Source organism: Leucoraja erinacea, unplaced genomic scaffold (assembly GCF_028641065.1).
Source record: "Leucoraja erinacea ecotype New England unplaced genomic scaffold, Leri_hhj_1 Leri_1632S, whole genome shotgun sequence".
In the NCBI taxonomy this organism is placed as follows: Eukaryota; Metazoa; Chordata; class Chondrichthyes; order Rajiformes; family Rajidae; genus Leucoraja; species Leucoraja erinaceus.
The window spans coordinates 10153-23858 of record NW_026575927.1 but is presented as its reverse complement, the minus strand read 5'-3'; the positions used below and the strand labels follow the sequence as shown (position 1 = coordinate 23858).

General features: G+C 49.6%; 2 protein-coding genes across 2 annotated transcripts; both read right to left on the bottom strand.

Annotated features, from left to right (window-relative positions):
• Positions 1 to 252: 252 nt before the first annotated feature.
• Positions 253 to 10253, bottom strand: LOC129716056 (uncharacterized). Its single transcript, XM_055665936.1, has 2 exons — positions 9597 to 10253; positions 253 to 847 (listed from the first exon to the last, which is right to left on the bottom strand). Exons 1-2 carry the CDS (start codon positions 10191 to 10193, stop codon positions 812 to 814), a joined length of 633 nt encoding a protein of 210 aa, XP_055521911.1. The 5' UTR covers positions 10194 to 10253; the 3' UTR covers positions 253 to 811.
• Positions 10254 to 10299: 46 nt separating this feature from the next.
• Positions 10300 to 13195, bottom strand: LOC129716055 (zinc finger protein 239-like). Its single transcript, XM_055665935.1, has 2 exons — positions 13176 to 13195; positions 10300 to 12615 (listed from the first exon to the last, which is right to left on the bottom strand). Exon 2 carries the CDS (start codon positions 12514 to 12516, stop codon positions 11467 to 11469), a length of 1050 nt encoding a protein of 349 aa, XP_055521910.1. The 5' UTR covers positions 12517 to 12615; positions 13176 to 13195; the 3' UTR covers positions 10300 to 11466.
• Between the last annotated feature and the right edge of the window lie 511 nt (positions 13196 to 13706).

Genomic DNA, 13706 nt, shown 5'->3' with positions numbered 1-13706 from the left:
CATTCGGCCCTTCGAGCCTGCACCGCCATTCAATATCATGGCTGATCATCCAACTCAGTATCCTGTACCTGCCTTCTCCCCATACCCCCCGATCCCTTTAGCCACAAGGACCACATCTAACTCCCTCTTAAATATAGTCAATGAAATAGCCTCAACTACCTTCTGCGGGAGAGAATTCCAGAGATTCACCACTCTCTGTGTGAAAAATGTTTTTCTCATCTTGGTCCTAAAAGATTTCCCCCTTATCCTTAAACTGTGACAACTGTGACCCCTTGTTCTGGACTTCCCCAACATCGGGAACAATCTTCCTGCATCTAGCCTGTCCAACCCCTTAAGAATTTTGTAAGTTTCTATAAGATCCCCCCTCAATGTTCTAAATTCTAGCGAGTACAAACCGAGTCTATCCAGTCTTTCTTCATATGAAAGTCCTGACATCCCAGGAATCAATCTGGTGAACCTTCTCTGTGGCAAGAATGTCTTTCCTCAGATTAAGAGACCAAAACTGTACGCAATGTATTTCTGACATGCATAGTAAGATTTACATAATTTACATTATTCTGTGCACGAGATATACAGGGTTGCAGTGTTCAGCCTATCAGCTAACCAGTGAAAGTGATGTACAATTCAACGTATGTAACACAATGATAGCCCCACCCCTACTTACACCAAAGAGCAAAACATCCAACGTAGATACAATAATAAATAAATCGCCATTTGCATTGTTTTGTGTAGTTAACAAATCACAATTTCACACAATGTACATAAGATGACAGTTATTTGACAAATACTCCGCAGTTCAGTGTAGAGAAGATCATGTCGGCGAGTATTCTGGGCCCACTGTCGACATCTGAAATTACAGAAAACATCATGCAGTCAATATGTTCTTATTCCGCATTAAATAACAGAGAGGTAGAAAGAAAATGCTCTTGAAGAGGAGATGTTGCCATGAGGACTCGACTATCTGAGCTCAATCATCTAACTACAGTGAGAGATTGAACAGGCTAAATAACATTTTCAATATTCCACAGAAGTAATGATATGATATGCCATTTATTGTCACTATACATGTACAGTGAAATTGAAAGCTGCTCGTACTCAGTGCATACATACAATTTAGTTCCAAAAAACAAGTAACATAAAAACAAAAACAGAAGGGATACGAGGGGGGGGGGGGGGGGGAGGGTGGGATAGGTGAACATTTCTGCGGCAATAAATGCTTTCTTACCTTTCCTCCTTAACAGGGAACCTGAAGAAATACAAGTCAGGTTGGCTACATTGTTCCAAAGATCCCGTAGTGCTATAGGATCTTTGCTTTGGATACGAGCGCGGAGGTTGAAGCAAAGGTCCTATCATTGGGTGGAAGCAAGATGGACGGAATCCTGCACCTAGTGGCTTTTGACTCACTCTCTGCTTCAGTTTGCAGCCCTATTTTTTTTTTTTTTAAACTCCATACTTCACAACGTACCTGCCAATCAGTTCTTCTCCCCCCCCCCCCCCCCCCCCGGACACTTATTATTATTTATTCAAAATCGTTTGCTATGTCGCTCTTCCAAGGAGATGCTAAATGCATTTCGTTGTCTCTGTACTGTACACTGACAATGACAATTAAAATTGAATCTGAATCTAAAATTGAATCTGAATCTGAATATGAATCTGAATTGGAGATAATAAAAATCTGAAATGTATAAAGAAATATTCACCAACTTGCACAAGTAGTGAAGTGTTACCTTCGCCACTCTTGGCAAAAGGAACGCGAATAGGTGGTGGGTTTTAACACAAATTGTAACAGGTTTGTGTGCAGAGACAGGAGGGTGCTTTCCCCCCCCCCTCCCAACCCCCACTCCTATGTCACCCCACCCTCTCTTCCCTTCCCTTCTCACCACCCCTCATTCTCCCGCTATATCTCCCTCACACTCCTCTCTCCCTCTCTCACCCTTCTCTCCACCCTGCTATCTCCCCCCCTCCCGTCCTCGCCACTCGTATTTATATGCAGCAGCTCCTCCATGTATTTTCAGGGTTGACCACAGATTTGTTGACGCTTAATCCGTCCCTCGGAGGGGGCGGGGATTCCAAACCCCTGCGCCCACTCCCCGGGACACCCAGTGTCTGGAGGAAGGGGCTAGCAGCACCTGGCCCGCGAATGGCCACCACTTACAAAATTCTTAAGGGGTTGGACAGGCTAGTTGCAGGAAGATTGTTCCCGATGTTGGGGAAGTCCAGAACAAGGGGTCACACAGTTTAAGGATAAGGGGGAAATCCTTTAGGACCAAGATGAGAAAAACATTTTTCACACAGAGAGTGGTGAATCTGTGGAATTCTCTGCCACAGAAGGTAGTTGAGGCCACAGTTCATTGGCTATATTTAAGAGGGAGTTAGATGTGGCCCTTGTGGCGAATGGGATCAGGGGGTATGGAGAGAAGGCAGGGATGGGATACCGAGTTGGCTGATCATGCCCATGAAAACTCGGGAAGTTACTTAGAGTTGTGGCACAACTACATCGCTATCATTGTTGAATTGTAGAACAAGAACAGTTGTCATCTTACCTTGTTAGTTATCAGATATGATAAAAGGGGGGAATGTTAATATCAGAAATTTTGGATACTTGGGAAAATGGAGGATGTCTGTTTAAAAGATCTGTAAAACTTGTTTGACATCTTTGCAGAAAGATGCAGAACCATGTGATACAGTTTTGGTCTCCTAATCTGAGGAAGGACATTCTTGCCATAGAGGGAATACAGAGAAGGTTCACCAGACTGATTCCTGGGATGGCAGGACTTTCAAATGAAGAAAGACTGGATAGACTCGGCTTGTACTCGCTAGAATTTAGAAGATTGAGGGGGGGATCTTATAGAAACTTACAAAATTCTTAAGGGGTTGGACAGGCTAGATGCAGGAAGATTGTTCCCGATGTTGGGGAAGTCCAGAACAAGGGGTCACAGTTTAAGGATAAGAGGGAAGTATTTTAGGACCGAGATGAGAAAATCATTTTTTACACAGAGAGTGGTGAATCTGTAGAATTCTCTGCCACAGAAGGTAGTTGAGGCCACAGTTCATTGGCTGTATTTAAGAGGGAGTTAGATGTGCCCTTGTGGCTAAAGGGATCAGGGGGTATGGAGAGAAGGCAGGTACGGGATACTGAGTTGGATGATCAGCCGTGATCATATTGAATGGCGGTGCTGGTGCTGGCTCGAAGGGCCGAATGGCCTACTCCTGCACCTTTTTCTATGATTCTATGATACGGAAGGCTCCAGAAAGTCTAAATCCTGGGAAGGGATTGTGTGGAGGTTGCTGCAGGTGGCCTGCAAGTTGTTGATATGTATGAGGTTTTGCAGAAGGAGCTATGTCCTGTTGCAAAAGCATGCTTGGGATCATTTGGGGAAATGTTGGCTTACAATTATGTTGCAGAGTCTTCCCGCTGCTAATTGTGACGGGTCCAAGTAAGATTCGAAAAGTAAGCATGCAGGTGCAGCAGGCAGTGAAGAAAGTGAATGGCATGTTGGCCTTTATAACAAGAGGAGGTTGAATATAGGAGCAAAGAGGTCCTTCTGCACAGAGCCCTAGCGAGACCACACCTGGAGTATCGTGTGCAGTCAATAGTCAATAGTCTATTTAATTGTCATTTGGACCCCTGGAGGTCCAAATGAAATGCCGTTTCTGCAGCCATACATTACACACAAATAGACCCCAGACACAACATAATTACATTTTACATAAACATCCATCACATAGCTGTGATGGAAGGCCAAAAAAGCTTATCTCTCCCCTGCCCTCTCAGCCCCTCCCCCCCCGCTGTCAGAGTCAAAGTCAAAGCCCCCGGCTGGCGATGGCAATTGTCCCACGGCCATTAAAGCCACGCCGGGTGGTGCGAGGTCGCACACCGGGTCTTGGTGTTAGAGACCCCGGTGTGCGCTCGCAGAGTCCCGCGGCCATTCCAAGCCGCGCGGGGCAGTGGTGTTAGGCCCCGCTTCAGGAGCTCTTCAACCCCGCAACTCGGGCGGGAGAAGTCGCCGTTGCAGGAGCCCCGAAAAGCAGTCTCCCTCCAGGGATCCGCGGGCTCCCCGGTGCCGCCGTCCGCAGACCCGCAGTAGCAGCCTCCGCATCAGCAGCAGCAGCGGCATTGGCAGCAGCAACAGCAGCAGCAGCAGCGGCAGCGCTCCTCCACCGCTCCACCCGCTCCGGTCTCGGCCAGCTCCGCGACGGCGACGGTGAGTCGTAGCACTAGAGTCCCCGGCTTCTTCCTGTTGGAGGCCGCTCCTCGTTGCGGCCCCAACGACAACTGAGACCCGACGAGAAAAGGTCGGGTCTCCAGTGCAGGGAGAGATTCAAAAGTTTCCCCCCCCTCCCACCCCACCCCCATCCCCCCACACACACACCCCAACCTAAAATAACAAAAACTACATAAAAACACAGACAAAAAATAATAAAAACGTGGACAGGCTGCAGAGGCCGCTGCTGACCAGAGTCGTGCCGCCTACCAGTTTTGGTCCCCTAATTTGAGGAAGGACATTCTTGTTATTGTGGGAGCGTAGGTTCACCAGGTTAATTCCCGGGATGGCGGCACTGTCATATGCTGAGAGAATGGAGCGGCTGGGCTTGTACACTCTGGGGTTTAGAAGGATGAGAGGGGATCTCATTGAAACATATAAGATTGTTAAGGGTTTGGACACAGTAAGGGCAGGAAACATGTTCCCGATGTTGGGGGAGTCCAGAACCAGGAGCCACACAGTTTAAAAATAAGGAGTTAGCCATTTAGAATGGAGACGAGGAAACACTTTTTCTCACAGAGAGTGGTGAGTCTGTGGAATCCTCTGCCTCAGAGGGCGGTGGAGGCAGGTTCTCTGGATGCTTTCAAGAGAGAGCTAGATAGGGCTCTTAAAATATAGTGGAGTCAGGGGATATGGGGAGAAGGCAGGAACGGGGTACTGATTGTGGATGATCAGCCATGATCACATTGAAAGGCGGTGCTGGCTCGAAGGGCCGAATGGCCTCCTCCTGCACCTATTGTCTATTGTCCAAAAGTGGCCTCACCAAAGATTTTTCTTTACTTAGTGATAATGTTTCTTAACTTAATATAAGTGTTTCCCAGTAAGTGCTTTGTGTTGAAACTATGCTATGTGCTATTGTATGATTGGGTTAGGGAAACATAGACATAGACATAGAAACATAGAAATTAGGTGCAGGAGGAGGCCATTCGGCCCTTCGAGCCTGCACCATTCGCCATTCGATATGATCATGGCTGATCATCCAACTCAGTATCCCGTCCCTGCCTTCTCTCCATACCCCCTGATCCCCTTAGCCACAAGGGCCACATCTAACTCCCTCTTAAATATAGCCAATGAACTGGCCTCAACTACCTTCTGTGGCAGAGAGTTCCAGAGATTCACCACTCTCTGTGTGAAAAAAGTTCTTCTCATCTCGGTTTTAAAGGATTTCCCCCTTATCCTTAAGCTGTGACCCTTTCTCTTGGACTTCCCTAACATCGGGAACAATCTTCCTGCATCTAGCCTGTCCAACCCCTTAAGAATTTTGTAAGTTTCTATAAGATCCCCTCTCAATATCCTAAATTCTAGAGAGTATAAACCAAGTCTATCCAGTCTTTCTTCATAAGACAGTCCTGACATCCCAGGAATCAGTCTGGTGAACCGTCTCTGCACTCCCTCTATGGCAATAATGTCCTTTCTCAGATTTGGAGACCAAAACTGTACGCAATACTCCAGGTGTGGTCTCACCAAGACCCTGTACAACTGCAGTAGAACCTCCCTGCTCCTATACTCAAATCCTTTTGCAATGAAAGCTAACATACCATTCTGTCAATCAGGTACTTTGCAGCCCGTGTCAGTAATTGGCTTGTAGGGGTTGCCCCGCCCCTATGTATTTTCGCGCCTTTGGTCTGCAAGGGTATAAAAGAGTGGGGAACACATCGGAACGTGCCGATCTCCTGGGGTTTGTTCTATTTCCACGAGGTATAAGTATTGGTATTGGTATAAGTATTGATATTGTGTAGAATAAAGGGGAGTTGGATCCCAGTGCTCGTATTTGGTGTTTAACTAAACCAGACTAGGGGTGATCAATAGTCGGAATGGACACGATGGGCCGATTTGCCTGATCCATGCTATAACGTTCACTCAATAACTCTGTGAATTTGTGCACCGAATGGCGTTCTCTCTGTTCCGTTCTTCTGACGTGTATCTAAAGTTACATATCAAGTCAAGTCAAGTTTATTTGTCACATACACACACGAGATGTGCAGTGAAATGAAAGTTGCAATGCTCGCGGACTTTTGTGCAAAAGACAAACAACAAAACATTAGGAGATTTACTAGAATGTTGCCTGGGTTTCAACAACTAAGTTACAGAGATAGGTTGAATAAGTTAGGTCTTTATTCTCTGGAGCGCAGAAGGTTAAGGGGGGACTTGATAGAGGTCTTTAAAATGATGAGAGGGATAGACAGAGTTGATGTGGACAAGCTTTTCCCTTTGAGAATAGGGAAGATTCAAACAAGAGGACATGACTTCAGAATTAAGGGACAGAAGTTTAGGGGTAATATGAGGGGGAACTTCTTTACTCAGAGAGTGCTAGCGGTGTGGAATGAGCTTCCAGTGGAAGTGGTGGAGGCAGGTTCATTGGTATCATTTAAAAATAAATTGGATAGGCATATGGATGAGAAGGGAATGGAGGGTTATGGTATGAGTGCAGGCAGGTGGGACTAAGAGGAAAAAACATTTGTTCGGCACGGACTTGTAGGGCCGAGATGGCCTGTTTCCGTGCTGTAATTATTATATGGTTATATGGTTAAAACAACCAAAACAAACTATAAACACAATCATAACACACATATTCTTTTACATAATAAATAATGGAAGGAAAAACATTCAGTAGAGTTGACAGAGTTGATGTGGATAAACTTTTCCCACTGAGAGTGGGGAAGATTCAAACAAGGGGACATGACTTGAGAATTAAGGGACTGATGTTTAGGGGTAACATGAGGGGGAACTTCTTTACTATTTCTGTTATTTGTTTTTAAATCTCTGAATGGGCTCGCCCCGCCTTACCTCTCTGAGCTGCTCCACCCATACGCTCCTGCCCGGTCCCTCAGGTCAGCTGGTCAGCTGCTCCTGGAGGTACCGAGGTCTAGTCGGAGGCTCAGAGGGGATAGAGCCTTCTCTGTTGCTGCTCCGGCACTCTGGAACACCCTGCCGTTGCACATCAGACAGCCCCCCTCACTGTCCATCTTCAAATCCAGTGTTAAAACACATTTGTACTCCCTGGCTTTTGACCATGCCTGAGGCTTTGCTTCTGGTTGTGGTGTTTTTGATGTTTCTTTATTTTACATGTCTTTTCCTACTATTTCTTTTGATTGTTATTTTTGGTGTGTATTAACTTTTTTGTCAATGATTAGTGATGTACAGCACTTTGTTGCAGCTATGTTTGTTTTTAAAGTGCTCTATTAATAAAATTATTATTATTATTATTATTATTACTCAGAGAGTGGTAGCTGTGTGAAATGAGCTTCCAGTGAAGGTGGTGGAGGCAGGTTCGTTTTTATCATTTAAAAATAAATTGGATAGCTATATGGATGGGAAGGGAATGGAGGGTTATGGTCTGAGCGCAGGTAGATGGGACTAGGGGAGATTATGTGTTCGGCACGGACTAGAAGGGTCGAGATGGCCTGTTTCCGTGCTGAAATTGTTATATGGTTATATGGTTATATGGTAGAGTTAGTCCCTGGTGAGATAGGCGTTTACAGTCCGAATGGCCTCTAGGAAGAAACTCCTTCTCAACCTCTCCGTTATCACCGCATGGCAACGGAGGCGTTTGCCTGACCGTAGCAGCTGGAACAGTCCGTTGCAGGGGTGGAAGGTCTCCCATGATTTTATTTGCTCTGGAGTTGCACCTCCTGTTGTATAGTTCCTGCAGGGGGGCGAGTGAAGTTCCCATAGTGCGTTTGTTCGGCCGAACGCACTACTCTCTGCAGAGCCTTCTTGTCCTTGGCAGAGCAATTCCCAAACCAGATGGTAATGTTCCCGGACAAGATGCTTTCCACCGCCGCTGCGTAGAAGCACTGGAGGATCCTCGGAGACACTCTGAATTTCCTCAATTGCCTGAGGTGGTAAAGGCGCTGCCTTGCCTTACTCACGAGTGCCGAGGCGTGTGATGCCCATGTCATATCCTCGGAGATCAAATGATGCCTTAACCCCAAAGTGCCATGAACTGTCATTAAAATCCCGTGTTGAGATTCTCATTTGAGCGACACAAAGTGCTGGAGCAACTCGGCGAGTCGTGCAGCGTCTCTGGGGAAGTGTCGGGTCACGATCGAAACGTCACCCATCCATGTTCTCCAGAGATGTTGCCTGACTCCAGCACTTTGTGTCATTTTGTGGAATACATAACCTGCTGTTTTTCCACTCGCATCTGCAGTACTTGCACTCGATGACAAATCTGTTATTAAATAAAGAGGGAGATTCAGATTCAGATTCAGATTCAGAAAACTTTATTGTCTGTCGTTACAGAAAATCCTCTTTGATGTGGCTCAACATACAGACAGGACAATGTACTGATAAGCAGTCATACAGCACAGATTTCTGCGAGCACACACAGTGTGTATCGATCTTAAAAGCAAATATAAAGATTAAAAACTATAAAAATAGACAAGATAAAAGTTGTGGATACGTGTAAAGTGACAATGCGTCGGTTCATTTGTCCATTGTTCATTTTTTATTTAAGCTGTTTATGGCGATGGGTATGAATGAGTTTTTGTGGATGTTTTTCTTGGATAGAGGGACTTTATATCGGCGGCCTGATGGCAGAAGTTGGAAAGACTTGTGCAGTGGGTGGGTGGGATCCTGTGTAATGAGATTGGCTTTCCTTTTAACTGCCTGGGTGTGGAGTACTGATAATTGATTTTGAGTTTTTGCCAGTTATTTTGCTTGCCTGTTTGATGATCCGGGAAAGCTTTGATTTGTCTTTGACAGAGGTGAGGGTGAACCAGGATGTGATGTTAAAGGTGAGTACAGATTCTATAAGTGATTTATAGACAGCTGTTAAAAGCTCCTGAGTTTCCTCAGCAGGATACACAGTCGTATGTTGAAACATCATGCCTCATCAATTCATGAGTTTTTAAGTTGTAGGAGCAGAATGAGGCCAGTCGGCCCATCAAGTCTACCCCGTCACTCAGTCATGGCTGATCTATTTTTTTCCTTTCAGCCCAATTTCCCTGCTGCCCTACTATTCTATGGAAATATTCTATCAACTACATGGGTACCAATTATTTAATTAGTCAGAACATACTTATGTTAATCTTATTCAACAACAGGTGGTTAACACAAGTCAAACACAATACAAGGGCATCTTGACGTTATTCTATCTCACCTTTCAGACGACCCACGCCACCATCCCCTCTCCAAGCCAATCATAAACCCCCTATTTATTGCAACGTATCTACGCTACCAGCAGTAGGGGGTGCTGGTAATCTGCTGCAACTCCTCACAGAAGGGAAAACAAGCTTCGTTATCTACTCTACTCTACTATTTCATGTTTATATTTACCATCCACCCTTCAATACATTTCCAGACAAGAGGTAATACGTCTAATCTTACTTTGCCGGTTCCCACGAACCTCTTCTGCACCTGGTCAAGCAAGAGCTGCCAATTGTCACATCCAAACACCCTTTCGTTTCCTTGTTCAATGCCAATCGAAATCAAGTAAGGAAGGATATTAATTTTTCTTCCACGCCGCCGGTGCACCCGCAGCCTCGACTCGAATCGCCGGTGGGCCTTCAGGTCGTACGCTGTGTTGAAGTTCTTGCCGCAGTCGGAGCAGCCGAAGGGCCTGGAGAAGAGACGGTCTTGGTGTGTACCTGCTGGTGGGACAGCAGCTTGGAGGAGTGGGTGAAGCCCTTGCCGCACTGGGCGCAGGTGAAGGAGTGCTCGCCGGTGTGTGTGTGTGCCGGTGCTCCAGCAGGCTGTTGGAGCGGGTAAAGCTCTTGCCGCAGTTGGAGCAGCCGAAGGGGGTCTCACTGGAGTGCGTGTGGTTGTGCCGTACCAGGTTGTTGGAGTGGGTGAAGTTCTTGCCGCACTCCGAGCCATCGAAGGGCCGTTCTCCCGTTTGCACCCGCAAATCATAGCCGCCAATCCGAGGGGGACTGCCGGCCCCGCCCCCTGCCATTGCGCAGAGTCACATGGGGGGGGCAGCATGCATCGTGGGAAGGTCACACAGTGCTGGAGTCACTCAGCGGGTCTGGCAAAGTCCGTGGAGAGAAGGAATGTGTGACGTTTCGGGTCGAGACCCTTCTTCAGTCTGATGGGAGGTGCAGAGATAAGGAAGTGTAAGGAGTGAAAAGGAGAAAGGGAATAGAGTTCAAGGAAAATGTAGAATAGATCATTGTGGCGTTGTTACAATCCCTGCTCCAGATTTGCTGACTGCTGTGCACATGACTCGAGAAGCTTTGGGGGGGGGGGAGTGAACTGCAGGTTTTTCATTGTTGTCAGGGAGGGATTTCCTTGTACAACAAGCTTATGATGTAGAGGAAATCACGTTCTGCCATCCGTTTTTTACCCAACACGTTGCTGGTCTATTGAATCTCTGGGTTTGACAGTCGGGGCTCAAATTCAAGGCCTTCAAAATCACGGATCGCAAGTTCAGGACAAAACAAAAGTTATCTAGGACGTTCTTATCTAGTTTTTGGTGTAATTTAATTTTAATCTGATGATGCAAAATAAGTTAATTAGGCCCCGTTATCGGCAACATGATCATTTTCCGTATTGTGTGATCGTCTGTCCACGATCACTATTTTCATGCTAAATATCTGACTAAAAACTTCCACAGTGAATACAGATCGGTCATGTTTAACATGGCGGGGGCCATGACTGGTCTGTATGTATGTCTGTGTAAATCAGCCCTTGTCCTCCTCGATCACAACTTTGAGTTAAGTCAATAGAAAAACAATAGGGAACAAGATGCTAATTTACTAGTATGAAAATGACCATTACTTTTTTTAATACTGACGATATGAAAGTGAATTAGCTAAATATTAAAGGTATTTTAATGTTTTATCTGATAGTGTGGGGGGGGGGGCGTAGGTCCCGAACTGAAAACGAGGAGCCAGGTGTTTCGGGAGATGCCTTTTATTATATCCTTCCAGGTAGCAGGGAAGTCCACGAGAGAGAGAGATGGCACCCAAACCCTTGCCTTTAATCCCTCTGGTTAAGGGCCGCCTCTGGATTGAACCATTCCCGTGCCGAGGGGTTTGATAATTGGGATGGCCCAACCCTTGGGAGCCGCCTCAATAGGATAAATTACAGGCTTGATTTTACAAATCTCAAAAGTTTGTAACATTCCTCCTAATCATTGTTGGCGAGATCAACGGGAGGCCACCATCGACTCCACAGTCAAAAAAGCCCAACAGAGGATGTACTTCCTGCGGCAGCTGAGAAAACACAATTTGCCGCAGGCAATGCTGGTCCAGTTTTATACTGCCATCGTAGAGTCTGTCCTCACCTTCTCCATCATGGTCTGTGTATCCGTTGGTGCTTCCGCAGCCCCCGTGCGCCTTTGAAACGGTGGGGGAAGTTGCTCGCCGGCGTGGGTCCGCCGGTGCTGCCGCAACCCCCGCGAGCTGTCAAACTCCTCACCGCAGTACGGGCAGTCGTAGGGCTGGCCACTGGTGTGCACGCGCTGGTTTGACAGGGCGGGGGAGGCCTCGGCAAAGCGCTCTCCACACACCGGGCTGGAGACGGGACGGTCGCAGGCGTGCACCCGCTGGTGGGACAGCAGGTTGGAGGAGTTGATGAAGCCCTTGCCGCACTGGGCGCAGGTGAAGGGGCGCTCGCCGGTGTGGGTGCGCTGGTGCTCCAGCAGCTTGTTTGAACGGGTGAAGCCCTTGCCGCAGTCGCTGCAGGTGTAGTGCCGCTCACCGGTGTGCAGGCGCCTGTGCATCTTCAGTACCGGCGACGACTTGAAGCCTTTGCCGCAGTCAGAACAGGTGAAGGGCCGCGCATTGCTGTGCACCTGCCGGTGCTGCTGTAGCCCCGACAACTGGGTAAAACTCTTGCCGCAGGTGGAGCAGCTGTGGGGCTTCTCGCCCATGTGCATCCGCTGGTGCCGCCTCAGCCCCGACGACCGGACAAACGTCTTGCCGCAGGTGGAGCAGCTGTGGAGCTTCTCGGCCGTGTGCACCAGCCGGTGCTGCTTCAACCCCGCAGGCTGGGCAAAGCTCTTGCCGCAGGTGGAGCAGCCAAAGGGCTTCTCGCCCGTGTGCACTTGCCGATGGATCTTCAGCTGATACGCCCTCTTGAAGCTCTTGCCGCAGTCGGAGCAGGTGAAGGGCCGCTCGCCGGTGTGCATGAGGTAGTGCTGCAGCAGGATGGCGAATTGGGTGAACTTCTTGCCACACTCCGAGCAGTCGAAGGGGCGTTCTCCCGTGTGCACCCGCCGGTGGATCTCCAGCTGGCTCGGGTACTGCCAAGCCTTGCCACACACTTCGCACTCATAACACTTCTTCTTCTTGTGCCCCATCATCAGGTCATCCACCAAGCAGATGTTGGGGGGCTCACCGGCACCCTGGCCGTCCTCGATGGCCGCACATGTCCCTGTCTCTCCGTCCACAGCAACTAAACCCTGCAGGAGGGGAACACAGAGGGTCAACTAGCTGGCAAACAGGACATTACTAGCGCGTGAACATTACTAGTGCTTGAAGGGGGAAGGGGGGTGGGGGAATCGGGTGAGGGAGTGAGTAGGGCTGTTAAGTGGGGGGGGAGGGGCTCTGCCGAGTATCCGGGAACCGCGTCGAGCCGACCACGTCGAGCCCCCCCGCCCGGCGTCATGATCCATGATCACATTGAATGGCGGTGCTGGCTCGAAGGGCTGAATGGCCTCCTCCTGCACCTATTGTCTATTGTCATGACGTCACGGCCAATACAACTTAGGCGCTGCAACGCGGCCTTTAAACGGCAGGTGGCGCTGCTCAGTGGCCTCCCGCCGCCGGGGGGCGCTGCAGTCGGAGGACCAGCGGGCGCCTCCATCACTGACATCCCCGCACGCCTCGGCCTCGGGCTCCGGACCCGCGGGTCGACGGCCGCAGGATCGCCCTCGGGAAGGGAGGAGGGAGGGGCTGGTGGATGGACGCGGGGCCGAGCGGCGGCGGCGGCGGCAACGGCGGGAGCAGCGTGTGTTCCCACCTGAGTTGCCGGCGCTGTCACGTCACGTCACGTCGGCGGCGGCAACGTAACGGAGTAGAGTATGCGTAACGGTCCCGCCTCACGTGACCGGCGACCAGGACCCGCCCCCCCCACTGACGGACAGCGCCGTCGGCCAATGGGAGGAGGGGCGGGGGCGACAGGGGTGACGTCAGGGCGCCGGGCGTGCGGCTCGACGCGGTGTCGGGATGCTCGGCGCCCCCATCCCGGTGTGGATCCGCCCCCTCCCCTAGACCCCCCCTCCCCTCAACCCCCCCCTTCCCCTCAACCCCCCTCCCCTCACCCCCCCCTCCCCTCAACCCCCCCTCCCCTCAAACCCCCCCCTCCCCTCAACCCCCCCTCCCCTCAACCCCCCCCCTCAACCCCCCCCTCCCTCAACCCCCCCCCTCAACCCCCCCCTCCCCTCCAACCCCCCCTCCCCTCACCCCCCCCTCCCCTCGCCCCCCCCCTCCCCTCAACCCCCCCCCTCCCCTCAACCCCCCCTCCCCTCAACCCCCCCTCCCCTCAACCCCC